Here is a 22,617-nt window from a genome sequence, read left to right on the forward strand (position 1 = left end):
GAAGAAGTTGAATTGTTTATTATATTTTGTGTAGAAATTTAAAAAAATTATAATGATGAGATAAGATGAGACCATTTTTATATTCAAACGGAGTCTTAATAGAACAAATGCCTCTTAACAAAGAAGCAACTCATCTAATACTTGAAAGCAAGACATCTACTAGCTAGAAAGCAAGACATCAACAAAGAAAGACTTCAATTGTCCTCTAGAAATATCCACTGCAAACTGAGAAACGATGTACCATAGGAAACAAGACATTTACCAGCTTGGTTCCAGGCCTAACTAAACTATTGCCAATGTATGTTGGCTTCTAAGAACATTTCCAATGGTTCTTTTATCCTATCTTTGAAAATATATCATCAAAATTCACTTTTCTATTTTACATACTGATTTTTACAATAGGTCATACATCAGCTTATCTAACTTTTCTCTATATAATTTAAATATTATTTTTTAATATATTTTATTCATTTCAAATATTTCTTCTAACTACCAATAAATTTGTAAAGGAGAAAGAAAATAATTAAAAATATTTTAAAGTTGTGAATAGTATTCTCTACATCTAGAGGATTATTGTAGCAAAATGTAAAATAAAGATCAAAATACAAAATCTATTAGAAGGGTCTTTTGATCAACTTTCTTTATATTTTACAGAAAAAATATATTTTACATGAGCTATTGTGAATGCTCTAAGACTCACCTAGACAGCATACAACATGTTTATAGCTTACAACCCCAAGCATCCAATACTCTAATCATATCTCTTCTCCATTAGTAAAACCAGAGCTTCAAAAACCAACTAAGCTTAACTCACATGTGACACAAGACTAAAGTAAAACTCTTGATTCACCACCAATCAATAACTTAGAAGCTTTTTCAGTGGACAATAGTCAGACCAGATTCATTATATTCAACTTTGGATATCCACATTTGAAACATGAAAAGAAAAAAAATATATCAACAAAACAACCAAGCAAGATCCACAAACACCCACATGCTAGTCCATCCACCAGAAATCGAATGCAGTAATCGTAAATTCCTTAAAAGTTCTTTTAAAGAGCAAAAAGGTGATACATGGGAGTTACCTGTTGGAAGGTACTTAGAGATGCTAGGATTGATCCTCCAATCCAAACACTGTACTTTCTCTCAGGTGGAGCAACCACCTTGATCTTCATGCTGCTGGGAGCAAGAGCCGAAATTTCCTTGCTCATTCGATCAACATTTTCAGGGAACATGGTCGATCCACCGCTAAGCACGATATGTCTATATATCCACATCACACTTCGTAATGGATTTGAAAGTAGTTTCGTGGATTCCAGGAGCTTCCATACCAATGAGAGATGGTTGGAAGAGTACTTAAGGGTAACAGAACCTTTCAGCTACAATCGTGATAACCTATCCATCAGGTAATACATAGCTCTTCTTAATTGCAGAGCTGCTCTTTGCAGTCTCCAACACTTGCTCGTGATCCACGGAAACATAAGCAAGCTTCTCATTTATGTCACGAACAATTTCCCGTTTTGCAGTGGTGGTGAAAGAGTACCCTCTCTTAGCGAGGATTTTCATCAAGGCATCAGTCAGATCACAGCAAGGTCCAACTGTGTGACCTTAGAATAACTATGTTATTTCGCCCAAATCTTCCAAACCCGAGACAAAAAGAGATGAGGGAGAGGGAGAGGGAGAGAGAAGTATCCTCACCTAAGATGACACTGTTGAACGGAGGCCAAACCACAAGACGTGCAACGTTGAGGGGAGCTTCTGGAGAGAGAGTGTATTGGATTATTTCAAATATCCCACATTAAAAAAAAAAAAAAAGAAGGAAACTTTTAGTGGTTTATAAGTGAATGAGTTTCATTATACATAAAATAGAATACAAGGGTAGACACACAATAGTAGTGTCTAACCACACACGCACGCGCACGACACATTAATGCTTTAGGCGCACATATCACTTCGCAAGTGAAGAAATTTTTTATTTGAATTAAATGATGTGTTCTTTCATCTTTTTTTTACAATTATTGCTAACTGTCAATTACAGTTATTTCTATACATTTTCAGATAGTAACTATTTCATTTAAATTCAAATTGAAACATTGCAACTGCTACTATTGCATATATTCGTTCTAATGTTTAGTGTTCAAAATTTGCAATCTGCACACTATATAAACAGTGTTATATCCTGATGAAAAAATTGCCAGATTCTCTTTTACAAAACTCAATTCTAGTGGGAGACAGTATTTGTTTAAAAGACAGATTAACAATTGCCTCACTGTATACTATCTGTTTGCTATTCTTATTTTCTAACTAAGAGAGGGAGAGAGAGAGAAAGTTATTGTGTCACAGGCACTTTTTTGTCTCAGGCTGCAGTCGTTGAAGGCGGCTTTTGGATGCAAAGGGAAGAGCTCGGGCGCGAAGAGGAAAACGTTGGATTAGGTGGGCACATAGGAAATAGTCTGCTTGTATGTTGGAATTAAATAATTGACTAGCACATGTTGCCGAAATACTTGGAATTAAATAACACATTTCTTATAAACTCACTAGGTAGAACTCACCCTTAAAACTAGCTTACAAGAGAAGGGTGCCTAGGGGCTTATAAACCATAATCCAATCACATACTTAGTTGATGTAGGATCGTAACAACCACCATGCTTAGTAGTCGACGTCCACAACAGTCCCGACGGTCACACGGGCTGGTTGTGTGCTAGGTCTTTTCCTAGCTTCGAGTGAACATTGTCATGCCGGCATCACTTCCCATGCCGCACAATTGCAACTGTCGCAACATGGCCTTAGACGTGGGGTGACTCTGATACCATTTGTTATGAACTCACTTGGTAAAACTCACCCTTGAAAACTAGCTTATAAAGGAAGGGTGTCTAAGGGCTTATAAACCATCAACCAATCTCATACTTAGTCGATATGGGATCGTAACAATTGTTACGGGTAGGCCCCATGATTGGGACTGCTATGTTGGGCCACCAGTGAGTGGAACATGATGCTCTCTTGGTTATTAGGCCCATAGGCCCATTACATTAAATTCTTGTTTATTTGGTTGAATGAGTAAATTGCAAATAACCAATTTGATACCTGAAGTTGTTGGTCTACAGATTAACGTGTGGAGTTGTTGGGTCCCATCTTTAATTTCGATCAGTTATTTAAGTACAAGTATTTTGGTAGCATGTGCCAATCAGTTATTTAATTCCCTGTAAGTAGGCAAATATTTTGCCAAGTCAGTACAGTCATTTGTCTATAAGTATTGTTTGCATCAATAAACAAGACAGATTATTCAAGTCAACTAATATCTCTGGAGAGTGATCTTCTCGAACAGATCAATTCCTATCCATTCCATTAATATCCTATTTTTTATCCTAACATTGGTATCAAGAGTCAGTGCATCCATGGCTGAGGGTAATGTCAGTACTCGTTATTTCCAGTTAGCCGACTCATTAGCCACTTTAAAACAGGTCCAGGAGACACATGAAAAACAGCAAGCACACCTGCAACAAACTGTGGAAGGATTAGCACAACAAGTGAAAGTAGTAGCTTCTAATTTAGAAATACTTTTGAAGCATGAAGGCAAGAAAGTGGACGTTGAAACCAATGTCGTGCTCACACACTATTCGAATCCTCTATTTGAAGATACCTATGGCATTCAAACCAAAATAATTTGCTTGGAGTTTCCCACATTTGATGGAGTTGACCCTAACAGTTGGTTGTATCAAGCCAATCAATTTTTTAAATACTATCAACCACACCCATAGCACCGTGTTTTATTAGCTTTCATTCATATGGAAGGCAAAGCCTTGACGTGGTTCCGGGAACTAGAAGCGACTGGTTCATTCACAAATTGGGAAGTATTTGAACGTGCCTTACTTACTTGTTTTGGGCCATCCGTTTATGAAGATGCCATGGAAGCCCTCACAAAGCTACAACAAACAACGACGATGGAAGCTTACAAGTACGACTTTGAGCATCTTTCTAATCAACTCCATGGATTAGCTGAATCTTACAAACTCAGCTGTTTCTTGGGTGGATTACGTGAAAATATTCGATATATGGTGCGCATGATAAGACCAACTTCATTATTGACTGCTTTTGGCATCGCTAAGATGCGAGAAGAAAATGTGGCAGCACTAAAGCGAATTGTTCGCATTCCAATGGGCTCTCCTAAACCCCAATGGGCTCTTTCGAAGCCAACAACCAAGATGCCCATTCTCATTCAACATTTATCTCCAGCCCAAATGAAAGAAAGAAAAGACAAGTGATTGTGCTATAATTGTGATGAAAAGTGGGGTCTTGGCCATCGTTGCAAATCAGCCAAGCTTTTTATTATGAAATGTGAAGATTCCAATGAAGAGGATGTGGTTTCATGCCCTAACAATCTTCTAGAAGTAAGAGAGCTGAGTTCAAAGCTTATAAGCATAGAACCTGATGCCAAAGAACCTGAACCAGCAATCTCCATCCATGCTCTTGTTGGTTCTCCAAACCCAAGAACCATGAGCCTTATTGGCTCTATTAGTGGTGTACAAATTGTCGTGTTGATCGACATAGGAAGCACTCACAATTTTGTAGATCCCTCAATTGTAACAAAGGCACAATTACCTCTATGCCATACACCGGGGTTGACAGTCAAGGTAGCAAATGGCGAAGCTGTCCGCAGTGAAGGACTTACGCAATCTAAAGCTTTTCAGATGCAAGGTATTCACTTCTGTACAGAATTTTTTGTCCTCACCTTGGGTGATTGTGATGTGGTCTTAGGTGTTCAATGGCTGAAAACTCTTGGGCCAATTCTCTAGGATTTTTTGAAGTTATCTATGGCTTTTACTTACAAGGGCAGTAAGGTGGCGCTTCAAGGCCTTACTCATTCTGCATTCTCACTTGTGGAAGGTGACGACTAGCGGCTAAAATGGATAAAAGAGGTATGGTGTTACACTTAATTGAGAGTCTTAATTTTCCCATCACTACTACTAAAAATTCACCCTAAACTCCAGCCTCTTTTAGACACTTTTCAATTTGTTTTTCAGATTTGTACTGGTTTACCACCGACCCGCACTCATGATCACCATATTGATCTCGATAAAGGAACCAAACCAGTTTTCACTAGGCCTTACCGTTACCCATATTTTCAAAAAATTGAAATTGAAAAGTTAGTCACAGAAATGCTCACTACCGGGGTTATTCGACCCAGCCAAAGCCCATTTGCATCACCTGTTTTATTGGTACGTAAACAAGATGAAAGTTGGAGATTGTGTGTTGATTATAGGGCTCTAAATAAAGAAATTATTAAAGCCAAATTTACAATTCCTATTGTCGACGAACTACTTGATGGGGCCACTATCTTTTTCCAAACTTGACCTTCGTTCAAGATACCATCAAATCATAATTTTTCCTAATGATGTCCCAAAAACAGCTTTCCACACCCATGATGGCCATTGTGAATTCCTAGTTATGCCATTCGGCTTGACTAATGCCCCCGCTACTTTTCAAAGTTTAATGAATAAAATTTTTCGCCCATATCTCCATAAGTTCCTTTTGTTTTTTTTTAATGATATTTTAGTCAATAGTAAAAATATGGATGAACATATTCATCACTTGAAATTGGTGCTTGAGACTTTGCTGCAAAATCAACTCTATGCTAAACTTTCAAAGTGTAGTTTTGGTTGCAATGAAATTAATTATCTTGGTCATCTCATATCTAAAGAAGGTGTGCAGGCCAATCCCTCCAAAATAGAGTCTATGCTCAAATGGCCTTTTCTTAGTACTCTAAAGTCACTTCGTGGGTTCCTAGGCCTTACGAGATATTATCGGAAGTTCATTAAAAATTATGGCATCATTGTAGCCCCATTGACAGCCTTACTTCGTAAGAACAATTTCACTTGCTTCGACGAAGTCATAGTCTTATTTCAGGACCTCAAAAGGGCTCTAACATCACCTCCTGTTTTAGTGCTTCCTGATTTTTCTAAACCTTTTATAATTCAGTGTGATGCATCAGGTTATGGCATTGGAGCATTTCTCTTACAGCAAGGCAAACCAATTGCTTTTACGAATAAAGCATTGAAAGGAAAGGCTTTAGCACTTTCCACTTATGAAAATGAATTGTTCGCTTTAGTCTTGACAATTAAAAAGTGGTGACCCTATGTCTTGGGACAGAAATTTGTTGTTCAAACTGACCAACAAAGTCTCAAATATTTATTGGATCAACTTGTGGGTACTCCCGCTCAACAACGACGACTCACTAAACTTTTGGGGTATGACATTGAAGTATACTACAAGAATGACAGAGAAATTTGTTGCAGATGCATTATCCAGGAAGGATCATGGAGAACTCTCAGCTCTTACACTTCCCTTAGTTTCTTGGTTATCTACTTTATGTTCTGAACATGCCACTACTCCTGAACTAATTAAATTGCAGGATCAATTTCGTAATGGGAACCTCGATACTTCTATTTATTCCATAAAGGATGGACTGATTTTTTACAAAAATAGAATTTTTGTTGCTGCACAGTCTCCTATGCGAGATATGCTTATGGAACTCATGCACTCCAACTCTTTTGGAGGACACTCTGGGTTTCACAAGACCTACCACAGATTAAAATCTGAATTTTATTGGAAAGGCATGCGTCGAGACATATGCCCCTTCATTCGGGAGTGTGAAAATTGTCAAAGGAATAAATCTGAAAATATTCATACACCTGGTTTACTTCACCCTCTCCCAATTCCTACTAAGGTATGGACGGATATTTCTATGTATTTTATCAAAGGTCTACCTCTCTCTCATAGGTGTAGTGTTATTATGGTCGTTGTGGATCGACTCTCCAAGTATGCACATTTCATTGCCATATCGCATCCATATACAACTTCAAAAATAGCTACTATTTTTCTGGAGCACATATTTAAATTACATGGAATGCCTGCATCAATAGTCACAGACCGTGACCCCACTTTTACAAGCCTGTTTTGGAAAGAAATGTTTAAGTTGTAAGGAGCCACCTTCAATTCTCTTCAGTCTTCGGCTTATCATCCACAATCTATGGCCAGACTGAGATCGTGAATAAAAGTGTGGAATAATATTTACGAAGTTTTTCAGGTGCTAAACCCAAGGATTGGAAAAATTAGTTGCCTTTAGCTGAATGATGGTACAACACAAACATTCATACTTCCACAAAGCTAACACCTTTTGAGGTCTTCTATGGATACCCACCCTCGAAGCTTCTTCCATTTTCTCCAGGTACAACAAAACTACAAGCTGTTGAGGACACCTTGCGTTCTAGGGGTGAGATACTACAATTATTACAGCATAATCTTCTCTTTGTGCAAGCTAGAATGAAGAAATATGCCGATATGAGAAGAATGGAGCGGGTATTTCAGATTGGAGATTTTGTCTATTTACGTTTACAACCATATCAACAACAATCTCTAGTCAATCGGCGCAATCAGAAATTATCTCCTCGTTTCTATGGTCCCTATAAGATTCCCGAGAAAATAGGGACAGTAGCTTACCGATTGGAGCTTCCAAGTGACTCTAGGATCCATCCCACCTTCCATGTCTCCAACTTGAAGCCAAAGTTGGGTCGCCGCAACCTCCTCTCCACCAAGTTGCCACCAACTGCTGCGGATGGATTACTTCGACCTGAGCCAGAGAAGCTTCTTCAACGCCAAGTGGTGAAACAAAAGAATAAGGCTGGCGTCGAAGTACTGGTTCAATGGAGATATCTCGCTCCTGAAGATGCTTTGTGGACAAATTACTACAAACTGAAGGTCTTTCCAGACCTTGTGGACAAGGTCGCCCAAGGGGAGGGATTGTTACAGGTCAAGCCCTGTAATTGGGACTACTATGCTGGGCCACCAATGAGTGAAACATGATGCTCTCATGGTTATTAGGCCCATAGGCCCACTGCATTAAATTATTGTTTCTTTAGTTGAATGAGTCAATTGCAAATAACCAATCTGATACCAGAATTTGTTGGTCTACAGATTAACGTGTGGAGTTGTTAGGTCATGTCTTTAATTTCGATTAGTTATTTAATTCCAAGTATTTCGGCAGCATGTGCCAGTCAATTATTTAATTCCCTATAAGTAGGAAAATATTTTGCCAAGTCAGTGGAGTCATTTGTTTATAAGTATTGTTTGCATCAATAAACAAGACAGATTATTCAAGCCAACTAATATCTCTAGAGAGTAATCTTCTCGAACAGATCAATTCCTATCCATTTCATTAATATCCTATTTTTTTTCCTCACAGTTGAATCTCGGGGCAAAAAGTAGAAGAAAGAATGAGATCAAATAAAACCACGTGGGCAGTGGATAAGTTGTTATTATTAGTTGCAAGGTATCATTCTAGAAAGGAACCAGAACAGAACACACTCCCGAGAAATATAAGGCACACGTGGCATCATCAGGAGCAAAAGTCATGCATAGCAAATGAGGAGTTCTAATCCATAGTGCTAACTGAACTATGAAAAATGTACTAAGAATTTATATATTTACATGATTTTTTCATCTGTATATTACTTAATTTTATTTAAAAATAAAACATAAAAAAAGAAAAAATTGTGAAAAGTCATATTTATTTTTTATTTTTATTTTTACTTTTTTGTGAGTAAAATACCATTTTCCAATCTCAAAATATTGTGAAATTATGATTAGAGAAGTTTTAAATTTATAAAAAATATATATTTCTCATCAAATTTTAAAAATGACTTTGATGAAACTAATGCTAATACGATTACGAGTCATTGAAGTTGAACAGCCAGATTTAAGTAAAAGATGTTGGCTCCTCTTGGCCATTATAAAATGTTTTGAATAGCAACTCCAACGGAAACATTGATGCCTTCAAACTTTGCGTTAATTTTTACAAGCCATATTTCAAAAAAGAAAGAAAGATTAAAAAAATAATAATAAATAAAAATAAAAGGAGGGATGACGCTAATTGCCCAAGCAAGAGCTAAATGCCATTGCTTTGCTTTAATACCAGCTTGGAGACACAGACTCTCGCACGTACCTCCATACCCATGTCGAAAGGGAAATGCAGTGTTAATAAGCCCACTGAATTAGACGATGCCATAGAGCTACAGAATTTTCCTTGGCAAGGCTAGTTAGTTACAAGAAATTGAAGAAACGAACCCAAGGAGATTGTTCGATCAGAAACACGTCTCAGAATCTCAATAAAGTGGATATTTCTCATCCCAATTTATCGTCTCATCTCCTCACTCGAAGAGTCGGAATTAAATAAAACCAACACTACTTGTACAACCATTATTGAAAAAATCACAGTTCAAAGACAAAATGGGAAAAGAATCAAATTTCAAAAGCTGAAGGGCCTGATCTTAGTTGCAGACCTTCTAGGTCAGATGATACATACATACATATTTATATATATATATATATATATATATCATCTTCATCATAAAGGACTTTCCTTCTTATATGCTTCGGCCTCCAGCCTCGACCTTTTAGGGCAACTTTCTTGAATAGACCAGTCATTGCTTGATCCTGCCTCATGTTCATCACGACCCCTCTTCATATACACCATATCCATTGCAGTATCGGCACCAGTAACAAAATCGACGTCTTTGACCAAACTTCCATGTTCATCTTCATCTATAACATCTGGCTCTGCCTCCTCAATTAATCTTAAATATATTCCACACTCCTTCACTTCAAAGGCTTCTCCAAAGTCGAAGGACACATTTATTTCCTTTCCACTTGCCATCCCAGCTTTGAAATTTGACATGGGTATGGAGGTCATAAAGGTTGTTCCCTCCCGCAATTCATCAAACCAATGTGATTGGTTAGTAAAAAAGCGGCTCTTAATTTCAAAAGAGCGTACCACGGGCTCAGCTGTGGTTTCTTTCTTGGGTGCAAAAGCAGCGCAAACATCCACCCCCACGATTTTACCCTCTGAAAGTGGAGGTACATGACAAGATATCGAAGACCCAACTTTCTTATGGCTGAACCGATCTGGAACCTCGCGACCAGGGTGAAATGGATAACCCCACTGGCTCTGCAAGTTTGAGGACTGCAGTCTCGAAAAAGAAAAAATAATTTACAACAAAAACGAAAGATAAATATTATTTTTCATTTTATATTGTCATTATTAGTCATGCATGTCATCATTAATCACTACTTAAAATGTGTTATATGATGGATGTGATTGCTTTAAAGAAATTTCACATCATTTAAAAGAAAAAAAAAAACAGAGAGAGAGAGAGAGAACCTGGAAAATATTCTTAGAGAAAAAATATGACACATTGTAGCCCTCGTCCGTGTGAGTGATTGCAAATTGTAGCTTCTCCAAACCTTGAATCTCAACCAGTTTGTTGCACTCAGATAGGCTAATTGACGACCACCGTTTCAGGTTAAACAGATTTGAGACTCTTTCCAATGATGTGCAGCGAGCTGCTTTCAACTCGGTTACACTTGTGGGAAGTTCTGAAATCAATTGAAGACTTGTACAGTCATTCAAACGAAGTTTAGCTAACTTAGGAAGGCGACTCATGCAGGGAGGTAGCTTTAAAAAACTGTTTCCTGATAAATCCAACTCTTCAAGTGAAGATAAACTCCCAAAATCAATGGGAATCCCGTCTTCACGTAAACTGCAGTCACTGAGATCCAATTCTCTCAAGGAACATAATCCAGAAATTGAAACTGGTAGCAAGTTCGTGGGGTTCGAACTTGGTAATATCCCAGATAATATTCGTGAGATCCAAGATTCCGAGGCATGTTCTTTGCATCCAGATAATGTTAGAGTTTGGAGATTTGTCAAAAGACCAAAGGAGGACGGGAGTCGCTTAATTGCAGTTTTATCTGCTCGCAACTCCCTCAGAGCCATCATATACCCGAAATCCTTTGGTAGCATCGTAAGTTTTGAACAGCCAGACAAGTTGAGAGTTTCAAGAGATTTTGAGTTAGAAATGCTTCTTGGAAGATTCCTCAGATTCTTGCATCCTTTCAAATTAAGCAAAACAAGGCTTTTCAGATGTCCAATAGACTCGTGAATCTCAGTCAAACTAGTACAACCTTCAAGTATCATTATCTCCAATAGAGGGACTCGCAAGAAGTTCGGTGATTTGGTGAGATATATGGAATTGCTCATATTTAAGACTTTCAACTTGTTGAATATCTGCCAAATAAAAAATAAAGGTTAAGAAAATATTTAAAATTAAAAAAAAAAATCCCCGATATAGAAACAAAAGGTAAGTAAAATTTCTCATACTTTGATCTCCCTCCAAACTTGTTTGACATTACTATGCTGCATGTCAAGGACAGCAAGGCTCTCGAGTTGGAAATTTGGTGGTAAAAACTGCAGAGGACACTTATGCCAACAAAGCCATTTGAGCTCTTTGGGAAGAAGTTCATAACAGCCTTTGAGATATACACCATCGATCTGGAGTAATCTCAAATTCTTCATCTCTCTAAATGCTTCGGCTTCGAAATGTACATCTTCAAGTGTTGGCATATTTAAGACGAGACCCTGCACTGCTTTTGATCCCTGACAATATAATTTAATAAGTCATATCTTGTATAAAGCTAGAACACCTTCAAACCGAAGGCAACCTTGATATTCTGACCACCATAATTCAAAACATACAGGTGTATGCGATTTAGACATGATTAAAATTGCCAAAACATGCTTGCATGCATCATTTTTTACCATCTTGAAGTATCAGTTGTTACTTTTATATTTTTTGTGAGCATCAATCAGTTGTTTACTTGAACTATGTTATGTTGCTAGAATATTTGAACTATGTTTATAAAATATAAATGTAAATATGCCTTTTACCATATGTTTGCGAAGCACTTTAAGACATCCTCATGAAACCATAATCTATTACGTTCGCCTAGATCATTGGGTGACTCTTCACGAACAATCTCTCTTCCCATGTCACGAATCAGATCGTGCATTCTCAATTCATTTCTTTCATTAACTGTCAGGAGAGATCTTTGAATGAGAATACTTATACCAATATCTGGAAAGAAACAACAGCCATCAAGTACCCTGTTGACATATTCTTTGTCTGTACCAATAAAGAAACATGCGATATCAAGGAATATGTCCTTCTCCGTAACATCTAGCGAATCAAAACTTATTCTAAGCTTCCCCTGAATCTGTTTGTCAGGAACTTTTTGTAATTTTTCTAATGTGCTTTTCCATTCAATAATGCTTCTTCTTAATAGAGAGGAACCCAAAACTTCAAGAGCTAATGGAAGTCCTCCAACATAACCCACCACATCAGTCGAAAGCTTTAGATACTCTTCTGCTGGATTAGCCATCCTAAATGCATGCCAACTAAAAAGTTGAAGGGACTCCTCGTTATTCAATTCCTCAACCATATATTTTTCATTTACTCCTAGTAGAGTTAGCACGTGTTCATCCCTAGTTGTTGCAATAACTCTACTTCCTGGACCAAACCATTCAACCTCTCCGGCTAACGAATTAAGTTGCTTCAAGTGATCCACATCATCAAGAACAATAAGAACTCTTTTGCGGCGAAATCTTTCCTTAATCAAACTTATTCCTCCATCAACATTGGAAATCTTCAAATTCTCCATCTTCAATACATCAGAGAGTAGCTGTTCCTGTAAACGTACTAAACCATCGGGTTTCTCTGAAATTTCTTTGATGTTCAAAAGAAAACTGCTTCCTTCAAATTCAAGACATAGTTCATTATAGACAGCTTTTGCTATTGTTGTTTTACCTATTCCTCCCATCCCAAATATGCCCACAATGCGAACATCATTTGTTCCAAGATTCAATAAATCTTTTATTTGTTCAACACGAGAGCCTATTCCCACTGGGTGTGCGGCAACATGCAATTGAACTTTGTTCACTTTGCGCAAAACTTCTTCCAGGATTTTCTTGATGAACTTTGATTCATACCTGATCAATAATTTAAATGGAAAGAATAAGACAAGCACAATTGGAAAAAAAAAAAAAAAAAACAACATTAGTTATGTACAATAGTAATTAAGATACATCAAATTCATTAAGAATATCATTTAAATATACGTATGTGTTAACGATATATACTTGGTCAGCTTTAATACACTACTAAATTGACAGCACTACTAAACTACAAGTTTTTAATACACAAGTGAATGTTGCAAATCCATAGATTTTTTCAACAAAACCGTTTACTTTTGATTTTTTTTAAATACTTATTTTTCTTTTTTGTTGGGTTCAATAACAACAATTTGAGATATAATATGGATTAGTAATTGATGAATTTAAAGAGAAACAACGATGATAGGGATTATAGAAGGAAAGGTCGAATTTAAAAATAATAGAAGCATGTCCAAAATTAGTTCCATTTTTTTTTTTTTTTTACCCATAAAAATATAGGTTCGATGGGGATTAGAAAATAATTTCCATTTTTCCTCTGATAATTCTACTTATTATCTCCCATGTCACACATTTTACTTATTTTAATTTTTTTTTATTTTTTTTATATCAAGTATGTAGTGTATGGATAATAATAGAAGAATTTAATTAGTTTAATAAAAATAAAATAAAATAAAAATTATTTAAAACTATATAAAATATGTTATGTGGGATAATGAGCATCTGTTCCTTTAAACTTTGTCAACTAGTTTGAGCTCAGCTCTAGATCCAGTTCGGAAATATTTTGTTTAAAAAATAAAAAATTATTATAATATTAATTTTATTTTAAAATTTAAAAAAATTAAATTATTTATTATATTTTGTATAAAAATTTAAAATAATTATAATAATTATATGAAATGAGATAGTATAATTTTGTGTAACCGGCCCTTAATTTTATAGCTCAAACCCATTTTATGAATTTTCTTAAAATAAAGAAAAACAAGTTGCATGAAGAAGAAGAAGAGGCGGTAGCATGATACCCATTTGCAACGTCCCGGAGATCCCAGCCGGAAAAACTTGCAGCTTCAATAAGAGCTGCCCTCCACTTTTTAACCCTTTCCATCTCAGCCCGAAACCGTTCTTCATGCCTAACGAATGCTCCGGCAAAAGTCCCGATCTGTTTTCGAACATCAGAAGGGTTCACATCATAAAATATCGGAAAAAATATCTGACCCACGGTCTTTTTGCAGTGCAGAATCTCCACGAGCTCGTCAAGGCACCAACTAGAAGAAGCATAGTCTTTAGAGAAAACCACAATTGCAATTCTGGATGCTCGAATGGCGTTGATCAGCTCGGTAGAGATAAGCTCTCCCCTTGGAAGCTCTTCGTCATCTCGGAAAGTGTGAACTCCGGCTTGCTTCAAGGCTGTGTAGAGGTGATCGGTAAATTTCTTGCGGGTGTCTTCACCTCTGAAACTCAAAAAGACGTCGTAACTCCATGTAGGTTTGGAAGAGGATGGAAGGGTTTGAGCATCCATGAAAAAGGAGATGCTTTGTTCGGATCAAGCTTAGACTGGAATAAGAGATCACGAACCCTGTAAGATAATAGGAAAGGTCAAATGTGGAGCCAGGATGACTCGTTTTATGCTGCGTCTGGGAAATTCAATCTATTTTAAGTTAATCTAATATATAAATTTTTAATTTTTAAATTATTAAATTAATCGCAATTCAAAATTTTTTTATACATAAAATTTATAATTTTTTTTAACTTAAAATATTATATAAGATCTTTAATTTATTTTAATTTTTTATATAAATATTAAATTAATCTTAATATTTAAACATATTTTAAATTTAATTTAAATAAATTTTATATAATTTTATCTATTATTTAACTTATTATTATTTATAAAAAATTTAATTCAAGTGAGCTCTACTCAGTATCTAAATGTAGCCTCAAGCTATATTTTCATTTACCACATGTACAATCATCGAGATTTATTGATTTTAGTTTGTGTACGCTAGGAAGAAGCTAAAACTGTACTTTTGTTCAATAGAAGTATGGTGATAAAGAAAATAATATTTTTTAATATTGCATTTTCACTTATTCCTAAAACTATGTTTGGTAGTCGTTTCGAAAGACGTGAAAACTTGTCGATTCTACAAGAACGCTACAAAACGCGTCACCTCGGATCCCTACTCTTATCCCAGTCAGACCTTTCCCAGTCAAGATTTGCACAGTTGCACACATGCATTTTCTTTTTCTTAAATAAAATAAAAACAAAATCCATCTCTCAAGTGGTAGAAAATTAGAAATTACTATGAACAAGCTCCAAATTTCGGATATGAGGAAAGTTAGCAAGATTACCCAGAACCCAGAATATGAGTGTTTCTGAATTTTTTTTAAAAAAAGGAACCCAAAGAGAACTTCTGGATTTTATTTTCGAAGTCGTCAAGAAAATAGGTATATATCATCATCGAGAGAAAACAAAAAGCCAATTGAAGTTTCAAACCCTGTAAAATTCACTAATCAGCTAAAAAAAGACAAACCAACGTCCAGAGAAGTCAATTGCTCATCTGCAAGTGGAGAAGTGACGGCAGAAGACGAGCCAGTACTGTTGTTGACGTTAGTTGGGGCAAGAAGTATTCCTGTGGGCGAGTTGACAGATCCCTGAAAATAAAAAATAAAAAAAATCCCTGGAGAAGAAGAAAGGGACGTACGGGCTTTCCAGCCACAGCTTGGAAAGGCGCTCAGTGTTACGACTGAGTGGTGGTCGCAGCCTCCTACGTTTATTCACGAGGTTGCGTTATCTTTTTTACTACGGAATGACAACTCATTCTCACTCGAGCAAGAATGTGTGGTATAATAAAAATTAAAAAAAGTGTGATGTTTACGGATTGTGTGAATATTAAGAGATTATATAGATTTTTTCTTTATACAATAGTTTGCACAATAATTTTAAAGCATTAATATTAGATTGACTATTCTATTTTTTAAATTTTGATTAATATGTAATTTTTTTATTTTTAGCTAATCATTCAAAACTTGAAGTTTACATTATATTAGTCATCACACTTTCTATAATAATAAAATAAATATTTTTATTTATTATTTTTATTTTTTTATTAATTTTTTTTCATAATCTCCAATAATCATATTCATTTTTATTTTCGCAATCTAATAAAAAAATGAATATTATTATATACATAAAATGTTTTAAGGAAAAATGAGAACAATATGAAGAATAATTTATACCATATCAATATCCAAATATAAAAGTTTCATCATTGTCCACAATACAACATTCATATATAGTTGTGATCCAAAATAACATTCACAAACACTCATATTTGTAATCCAAAATAACAAAAAATTACAAAATAGCATAGCTTATAATCCCAGAACAAATACAACCACAAAATAAAAATAATCCCAAATCATTACATCAACAAAAGTCTACACATCTTCAAAAGGTTGAGATATAGATGGAGATGAAAATCGCTTCCTTGATTTCTCGAAAACCTCTTTTTGAAAATTCAAGAAATACTCTTGTTGCATTCCATTCATGCCAATAAGATCCATCTTCATTATCTCCATATTGATCTTGTTCACCACTTTGCAATAAAGTGATAAAGAATGGATTTTTATCAAATGTGGTGTCCATCATCGATTAAAGTATAATTGTTAAAAATCAAGACTAGACTCATAACAGTGCTACTGAAATAGCAGCCACAATCTTAAATATTCACACATAATCTCATGCAAACAGGCCTAATATTGCATTGCTTAAAGATAATATTTCTTTGGAAAAATTTCATTTTGTATTGAAATGAATGGAGCATATCTGAAAAAGTTACCCAATATTTCAAGTGCTACCTATTTCACATCACGAGAATAGTTCTTGTTTTCATTATGAATATTATAGGAGCATATCTGAATGTTTTCATTGTGCTTTTAAATTCTTACCTATTGAGAATAATCCAAAAAAGTAAAGGAAAACTTCTTGCTCCTAACTATATAGATTTAAACAATTCTTGAAACTTTGTTATCAGAATGGCATGTCTTGAAACTTTGTTACCAGAAACAGTATTCACACAATTCTGTTTATTTAGATTTAAAAGTAGGTATTGTTCACCAAAAAAATTAAAAATAGTCGAGTTTTTTTTATTCAAAGAGTGAGATTAGCTTTTATCCCTCAATTGGAGTCTGCTTGCAATCCAAATCATGGTAACCTCTGATTACATGGCTGATGGTAATCTGAACTTCTTCAAGTTAAACAAATATGCAATATCTGTAATATGCAATCCAAAAAGTGCTTTTACTAGGAGCACTTTTCCCACCAACTTTTTTCTTCTACTTTTCAGAGTAACGAGGAATCATGCACCATCTCCAATTTACAGAGCGTTCTTCAAGTTATACAAATTAACACACAAAAATGAAATTTACAGTAGTTTCTAGAGTAAACACCAACACTAATAGCTATTTACAGAAGTTAAAGAAATTTTAATTACTTGTATACAACCAGCAAAACTAGGAAACAGAAATGAAATTGTGTCATATCGTGTTAAAACCAAAACTAGAATTTGAAAAACTCCTGCTGAAAACAAAATCAAACCTAAATAACGTCAACAAAAAAAAAAAATCCAAGCAATAAAATCAAGGCTAGAGTTTCGAATTTTACCATATTATTACTCGTCGTGTTGGAGAGAAGCTGTTACGGTGCCGTGCTAGAGAATAGTCGTAGGAGAGCAAGATGGTAGCTTTTTTAGCTACATGAGAGAAAGAGGGAAGGAGAGAAAAAAGAGAAAAAAAAAACCAAAAGAAGAGAGAAGGAAGAGATGCGGGAAAGGGATGAAGAGAGAAGAAGAGGGAAAAAAAAAAACTAGAAGAAGAGAAAATTAGGAAGAGATGGGGGAAAGGGAAGAAGAAGAGAAAAAAAAAACCTAGAGGAATCCAAAGAAGGAAGAGATGCGGGAGAGAGGAGCTGAAATTAATAAACAATACATTTAGACTCCATACAGTTCTTTTCATTTTTGAAAAAAAAAAGATAAAATTATTGTAGATAAAGTTATAAATGAAAAGTATATGGCTAAACCAATGTGGGCCAAATATTGATAAAATTAATTAAATTTGAAGATGAAATGTTGTTTGAAGAAGCCAATGCGGATGCTCTTAGGTGCCATTAGTTTTCTCTCTCTCTCTTTTTTTTTCACACAAGGGGCTAAAGTTGTAAGAAGTCACTAGATCTAGAATTTTAAACCCCACGCCACACGAGAGCTCACCTCGTCTCCCCCAAAAATTTCAAACCCCAAATCCAGCCACCATGGTGCGCTCAACAAAGCTCGCACTAAACAGTCTCCATTGCCAAGATTTCCATGACATAGCACAACCACATGGTGCGCTCATAAGAGCTCGCATGACTAAACATCTTCATTGTCCTTACATAAATTATGCTAAAGAAATTCTCAAAAATCAAATGAAAAAAAAAATACTAGAAGTATGTGTTAGAGACAAGCACTGCTTGTATCTAGTCCGATAGGTTGGGTTAGAATTGCGTGAGTGTAACTATGATTCTTTCTTAGGAAACAACAAAGAAATTTTTTTGGACAATTTTGTGCGAGTAAAGTAGTTAGTTTTTTTTTTTTTTTCCTTTTCTATAGAAGATAGGTATATTGTGGAGTTTGGTTGGGGACTCGGTGGCATGGGGCTGAGTTTGTTCTTGTGATTCCAACAACTTCAAGTTGGACCATGAGAGAGAAGGAAGAGTGAGACCGGAGCTCATCGAAGGCCTTAATCAGAGAGAGAACTCTCTACAACGCTGATGTGGAGGATGGTGGTGGCCGGATTTTGAGTTTGAAATTCAGGAGAGATGATGTTAGGTGCGGTGTGGGTTTGAGCATATTTTCAATTTTTTTTCTTTTACAATTTTAGACTACGTTTGGATACCAAGAGTACCTCAAGTACTCTCATTACTATTGACTTTAGTCTCCCCCAATGCCAGCCGCTTGTGCGAGAAAAAGGAAAAAATTAATGTCACATAGGGTGTTGTAACTTGTGTAAATTGATGTGGATATATCATTTTGATAAATTTTATAAAAAATTCTACCTGCTGAATGATTTAATTTATTAAATTATAAATCTCTTTTTATTATATTAGAAAATATATCTTCCTTTAAAATATGACTGTGTGTCTATCATTAGTTAAATTTTTAAGAGTAACCATAAGGCTACTAATCATACACCACTAATATTATAAGGATAATTTCTTCACTTTATCAACAGTTAAAAATTATTAATCACAATTGTGTTAAAATTATGTATAAGTTGTAACTCAATGATTTTTCAATTTTAAATACGGCTGCCCAATCCTGACAGTGAGTTTTATTTTTGGACTGCAGTAGTCCAGTCAGTTGCGTAACCTGGCCCGATTAGGGAATTCCGCAAGTCTACAGAGACTAGGGAATGGCAGTTTGAGGCCCATGGTGGTCCAAAGGGTAGAATCTTCAACGCCCAAATTAGCTATTTCCCAGCACTATTACCATACCAGGAATCATGTTGTCTCATGTGCATTGCTTGGTTAGACTCCGATCATAGGGGCCATCAGATGTTGATGCGGATCTAAGTTTATGGGCACGCGTTTTAGGGTGTGTTTGGCAAGTGAGAGTATTTGAGGTACTCTCACTACTATTCTTTATTTTATTATTACTTTTTACTTACTTTTTTAATATTCATTACTTTTCACCTACTTTTTAATATTTTATTATTACTTTTTCATTACCTTTTCATTACTATTCATAAACATTCTCAACAATTTTCAGGTATTCTCACTATCCAAACCAAGCCTTAATCTCACTATCAAATTGTGAGGAATATACATGATCTGCGTGCCCACGTGTTATTCCATATATATTGTGATGTAAAAAATATTAAAAAAATTGATTAAAAAAATAGAAAAATTTTATTTACAGTCTTGAATGAAAAATTATATGTACAATCGTATTAATGAACGAGATAAAAAGAAAAAAAATATTATTTTAAAAAAATATTATTATAATTTTATATTTTTAAAAATATATAAACTTGCATAAACAATCCTATTGCAAAGGGATTAGACTAACTTAAAAAAAATAATATTTATAAACATTTAATCATCACTCTTTCGTTATCCAACATCACATCATTGGCAATCAAGTGAAAAATAAGCAATAAAAATTTGGTGATTAAAATTTACTAATAGCATTTCCGTCCACGTGTAAAAGGGTCAAACTAAAACAAAAAAAATAATGAAAATATTGCTCGAGGTATAGATTATACATACCAGCATTTTTCAAGTTATTTTATTCTTAAATTAGTATATAAAGTATATTATTCACATCACTTAAATAAAAAAAATTAGATTTGTAAGATTTAAATTTTAAGATTTATTTTTCAAATCAAATTATATCATGTAAGAACTTTACTAATATGTTTTATAAACTAGCTTAAGTGCATGTTTGGAATTGTGGTAGAAAATATAGCTTATAACTTCAAGACTTATAGCTTATAACTTAAGTAATAAGTTATACTATTAAAAAATTATTTACTATTCGCTAACCATATGTTTAAAACACTTTTAGATGTGTTACATTTGTTGGAAACAGATTAAAAAGTGTTTTTGAGATAAAAATGACGATTATTTGAATTTTTAAAAATTATGACCATATCTTTGAAAGTTTAAAAGTTGTGATTATATGAAATTTGTATAGATAGTTTCATCAATTGACAGTCTTTTTAACTTATTTGAGATTAAAAATACTTTAATATATCATTCAAACAACTTAATTTTTCTATTAATGAGCTTCTAAGTCTATTTAAATACTTTTTAAGACTCCTATCGCAACCCCAAATAGATCCTAAGAATATAGTTTTTGTTTCCAAATGTAAAAATGGGTAGTATAATTAATTAAAAATTTTATGTACAATCACTTTTGCGTAATCGTACTTTATTAATGTGATTAGTTGTATAATTTTTTTAATATAAAATAACTGTTTTAGCTAATTACATTAATGAAGTGTATAAAAAATATATAAAAGTAACTGTATGCAGCATAACTAATAATTAATTAGATTCATTTTTCGTTATTGGTCTTTAACATCAAAATAAGTTTGCTTTGGAGCCCTAAAAGAAGATGATATAATTAAAGTTGGAAAAAAAAAAATCGTACCAAAAATTTCTCTCCGGCCCATCTTTTGCGGGGAATATCTGAAAATAGATTATCCTAATCCAAATATATATATATATATATATATATATATATATATCCGAGAGATTTTACTCTTTAAATTAGGTGCAAGTGTTACTATTATGACTTGCTTAGCTTTTGGCTCATTCAACAGATAAAGTAAAAATAGCTAACGAACAGTTGTATGCAGATAAAATACATTGTAATATTTATCGATATCTGCACAACTTCTGAAACAAAACAAGATTAGGAAGATTATCCATAAGAACGTTTAAAAAACGATATGGTTAAAAAAAGAAAGAAAGAAAGAAACTTCCGTGACTAAAGCCTCAACACAACTGTAAAACTAATCACAGGCGCAATTCCAGCCAAAACATCATCGACCTTCCATCCTATATTATATAATGCACAATATCTTGGGGGTAGAGATCTCCCTTATTATTGCCACTACCCTTAATTTCCCTCAACCTCCAAATCTCTTCTTTAATGCATTGACAAACCCATCTCCAATATCATTCATTCTAATTTCTACCTTGAAAAAAACTTCCATAGCGTTAGGACTCGTTGTCTATGGCTTAATTAGAGATTTATCTCAAGAAAAGTACCATTGTCTACAATTCTGATATGAACCATATTCCTCTTATCAATTTCCTGCATTCCGTCTCACTCGTTCTATTATATTGGTTCTACGTGTTTTCTTGAATTTTCTTTCACGTTTTAGTAACTTCGTATTTCTCAGTTTTCTTTAAGCTATAATACTTTTTTGAATCTATCGTTAAGAGTTCAGTAATACGGGAAAAAAGATGCCGTCCACACAATCTGCGAGCTCGGGGTCTGAAGCTGATGCAATTAAATACGGATTAATGGATGAGAAGAAAAGGAAGAGGATGCAATCAAACAGAGAATCTGCAAAGCGCTCGCGAATGAAGCAACAGAAAAAGATGGAGGATTTAGTCGATGAAAAGGCAATGCTGTTGAGAGAGCTTAAGAAGAATAGCGCAAGTTACTCTGGCCGGGAGAGAGGATGGCATTCCCTGGAGTCAGAGAACAATCTTTTGATAGCTGAAAAGATGTGCTTGGCCAAGCGTTTAGACAAATTTAACTCACTTATCGTCAATCTTGGGCTTGTAGAAAATAACACACCCAAAAGTCCGGAGCTAATAATGTTGAATACATCGCTGCTTCCACAATGCAGCTTGTCGCAGCCTCCGCCGGAAGGTTTTGGCTTGAATTCAGTAAGTGGCCGAGGATTTTGATCTCGTGGACAAGTCTGCATGACATTGGTTGATGTCTTTACGTGGATTATATAATTTGTCGATGGTGGTTTGGTTGCTCATTGTTTTCAATTGGTAATTTAAGTTGTCTTTCTTGACCCTGTCCATGACTATTGGATGTCGTACATAGTTTTCGTACGAATGAAGAGAAGAGCATTAGGATGGCATGATTACTCATATATACTTGACACTGATAAATTGAGATGCAATGCCTTAATTACATGCAGTATGGTCCGATATGCAAGAGGCAAAATAAGCAGAATCTCCACAGTTTAGAGCAATTTGTTGGAACACCAAAATC

At 34.7% G+C, this 22,617-nt stretch overlaps 1 protein-coding gene and 2 pseudogenes across 1 annotated transcript; 1 reads left to right on the top strand and 2 right to left on the bottom strand.

Annotated features, from left to right (window-relative positions):
* Positions 1 to 1,029: 1,029 nt before the first annotated feature.
* Positions 1,030 to 1,566, bottom strand: LOC121253672 (annotated as a pseudogene).
* A 7,496-nt stretch (positions 1,567 to 9,062) lies between these two features.
* LOC121253692 lies at positions 9,063 to 14,447 on the bottom strand (annotated as a pseudogene).
* Positions 14,448 to 21,535: 7,088 nt separating this feature from the next.
* On the top strand, positions 21,536 to 22,617 carry LOC121240220 (bZIP transcription factor 44-like). The gene has a single exon (XM_041137619.1). It carries the CDS (start codon positions 21,846 to 21,848, stop codon positions 22,296 to 22,298), a length of 453 nt encoding a protein of 150 aa, XP_040993553.1. The 5' UTR covers positions 21,536 to 21,845; the 3' UTR covers positions 22,299 to 22,617.

This window comes from Juglans microcarpa x Juglans regia, chromosome 1D (genome assembly GCF_004785595.1).
Source record: "Juglans microcarpa x Juglans regia isolate MS1-56 chromosome 1D, Jm3101_v1.0, whole genome shotgun sequence".
NCBI classification, from domain to species: Eukaryota; Viridiplantae; Streptophyta; class Magnoliopsida; order Fagales; family Juglandaceae; genus Juglans; species Juglans microcarpa x Juglans regia.

Coding starts and splice junctions, on each gene's coding strand:
- LOC121240220 (XM_041137619.1), top strand. CDS start 21,846: ATGCCGTCCACACAATCTGCGAGCTCGGGGTCTGAAGCTGATGCAATT.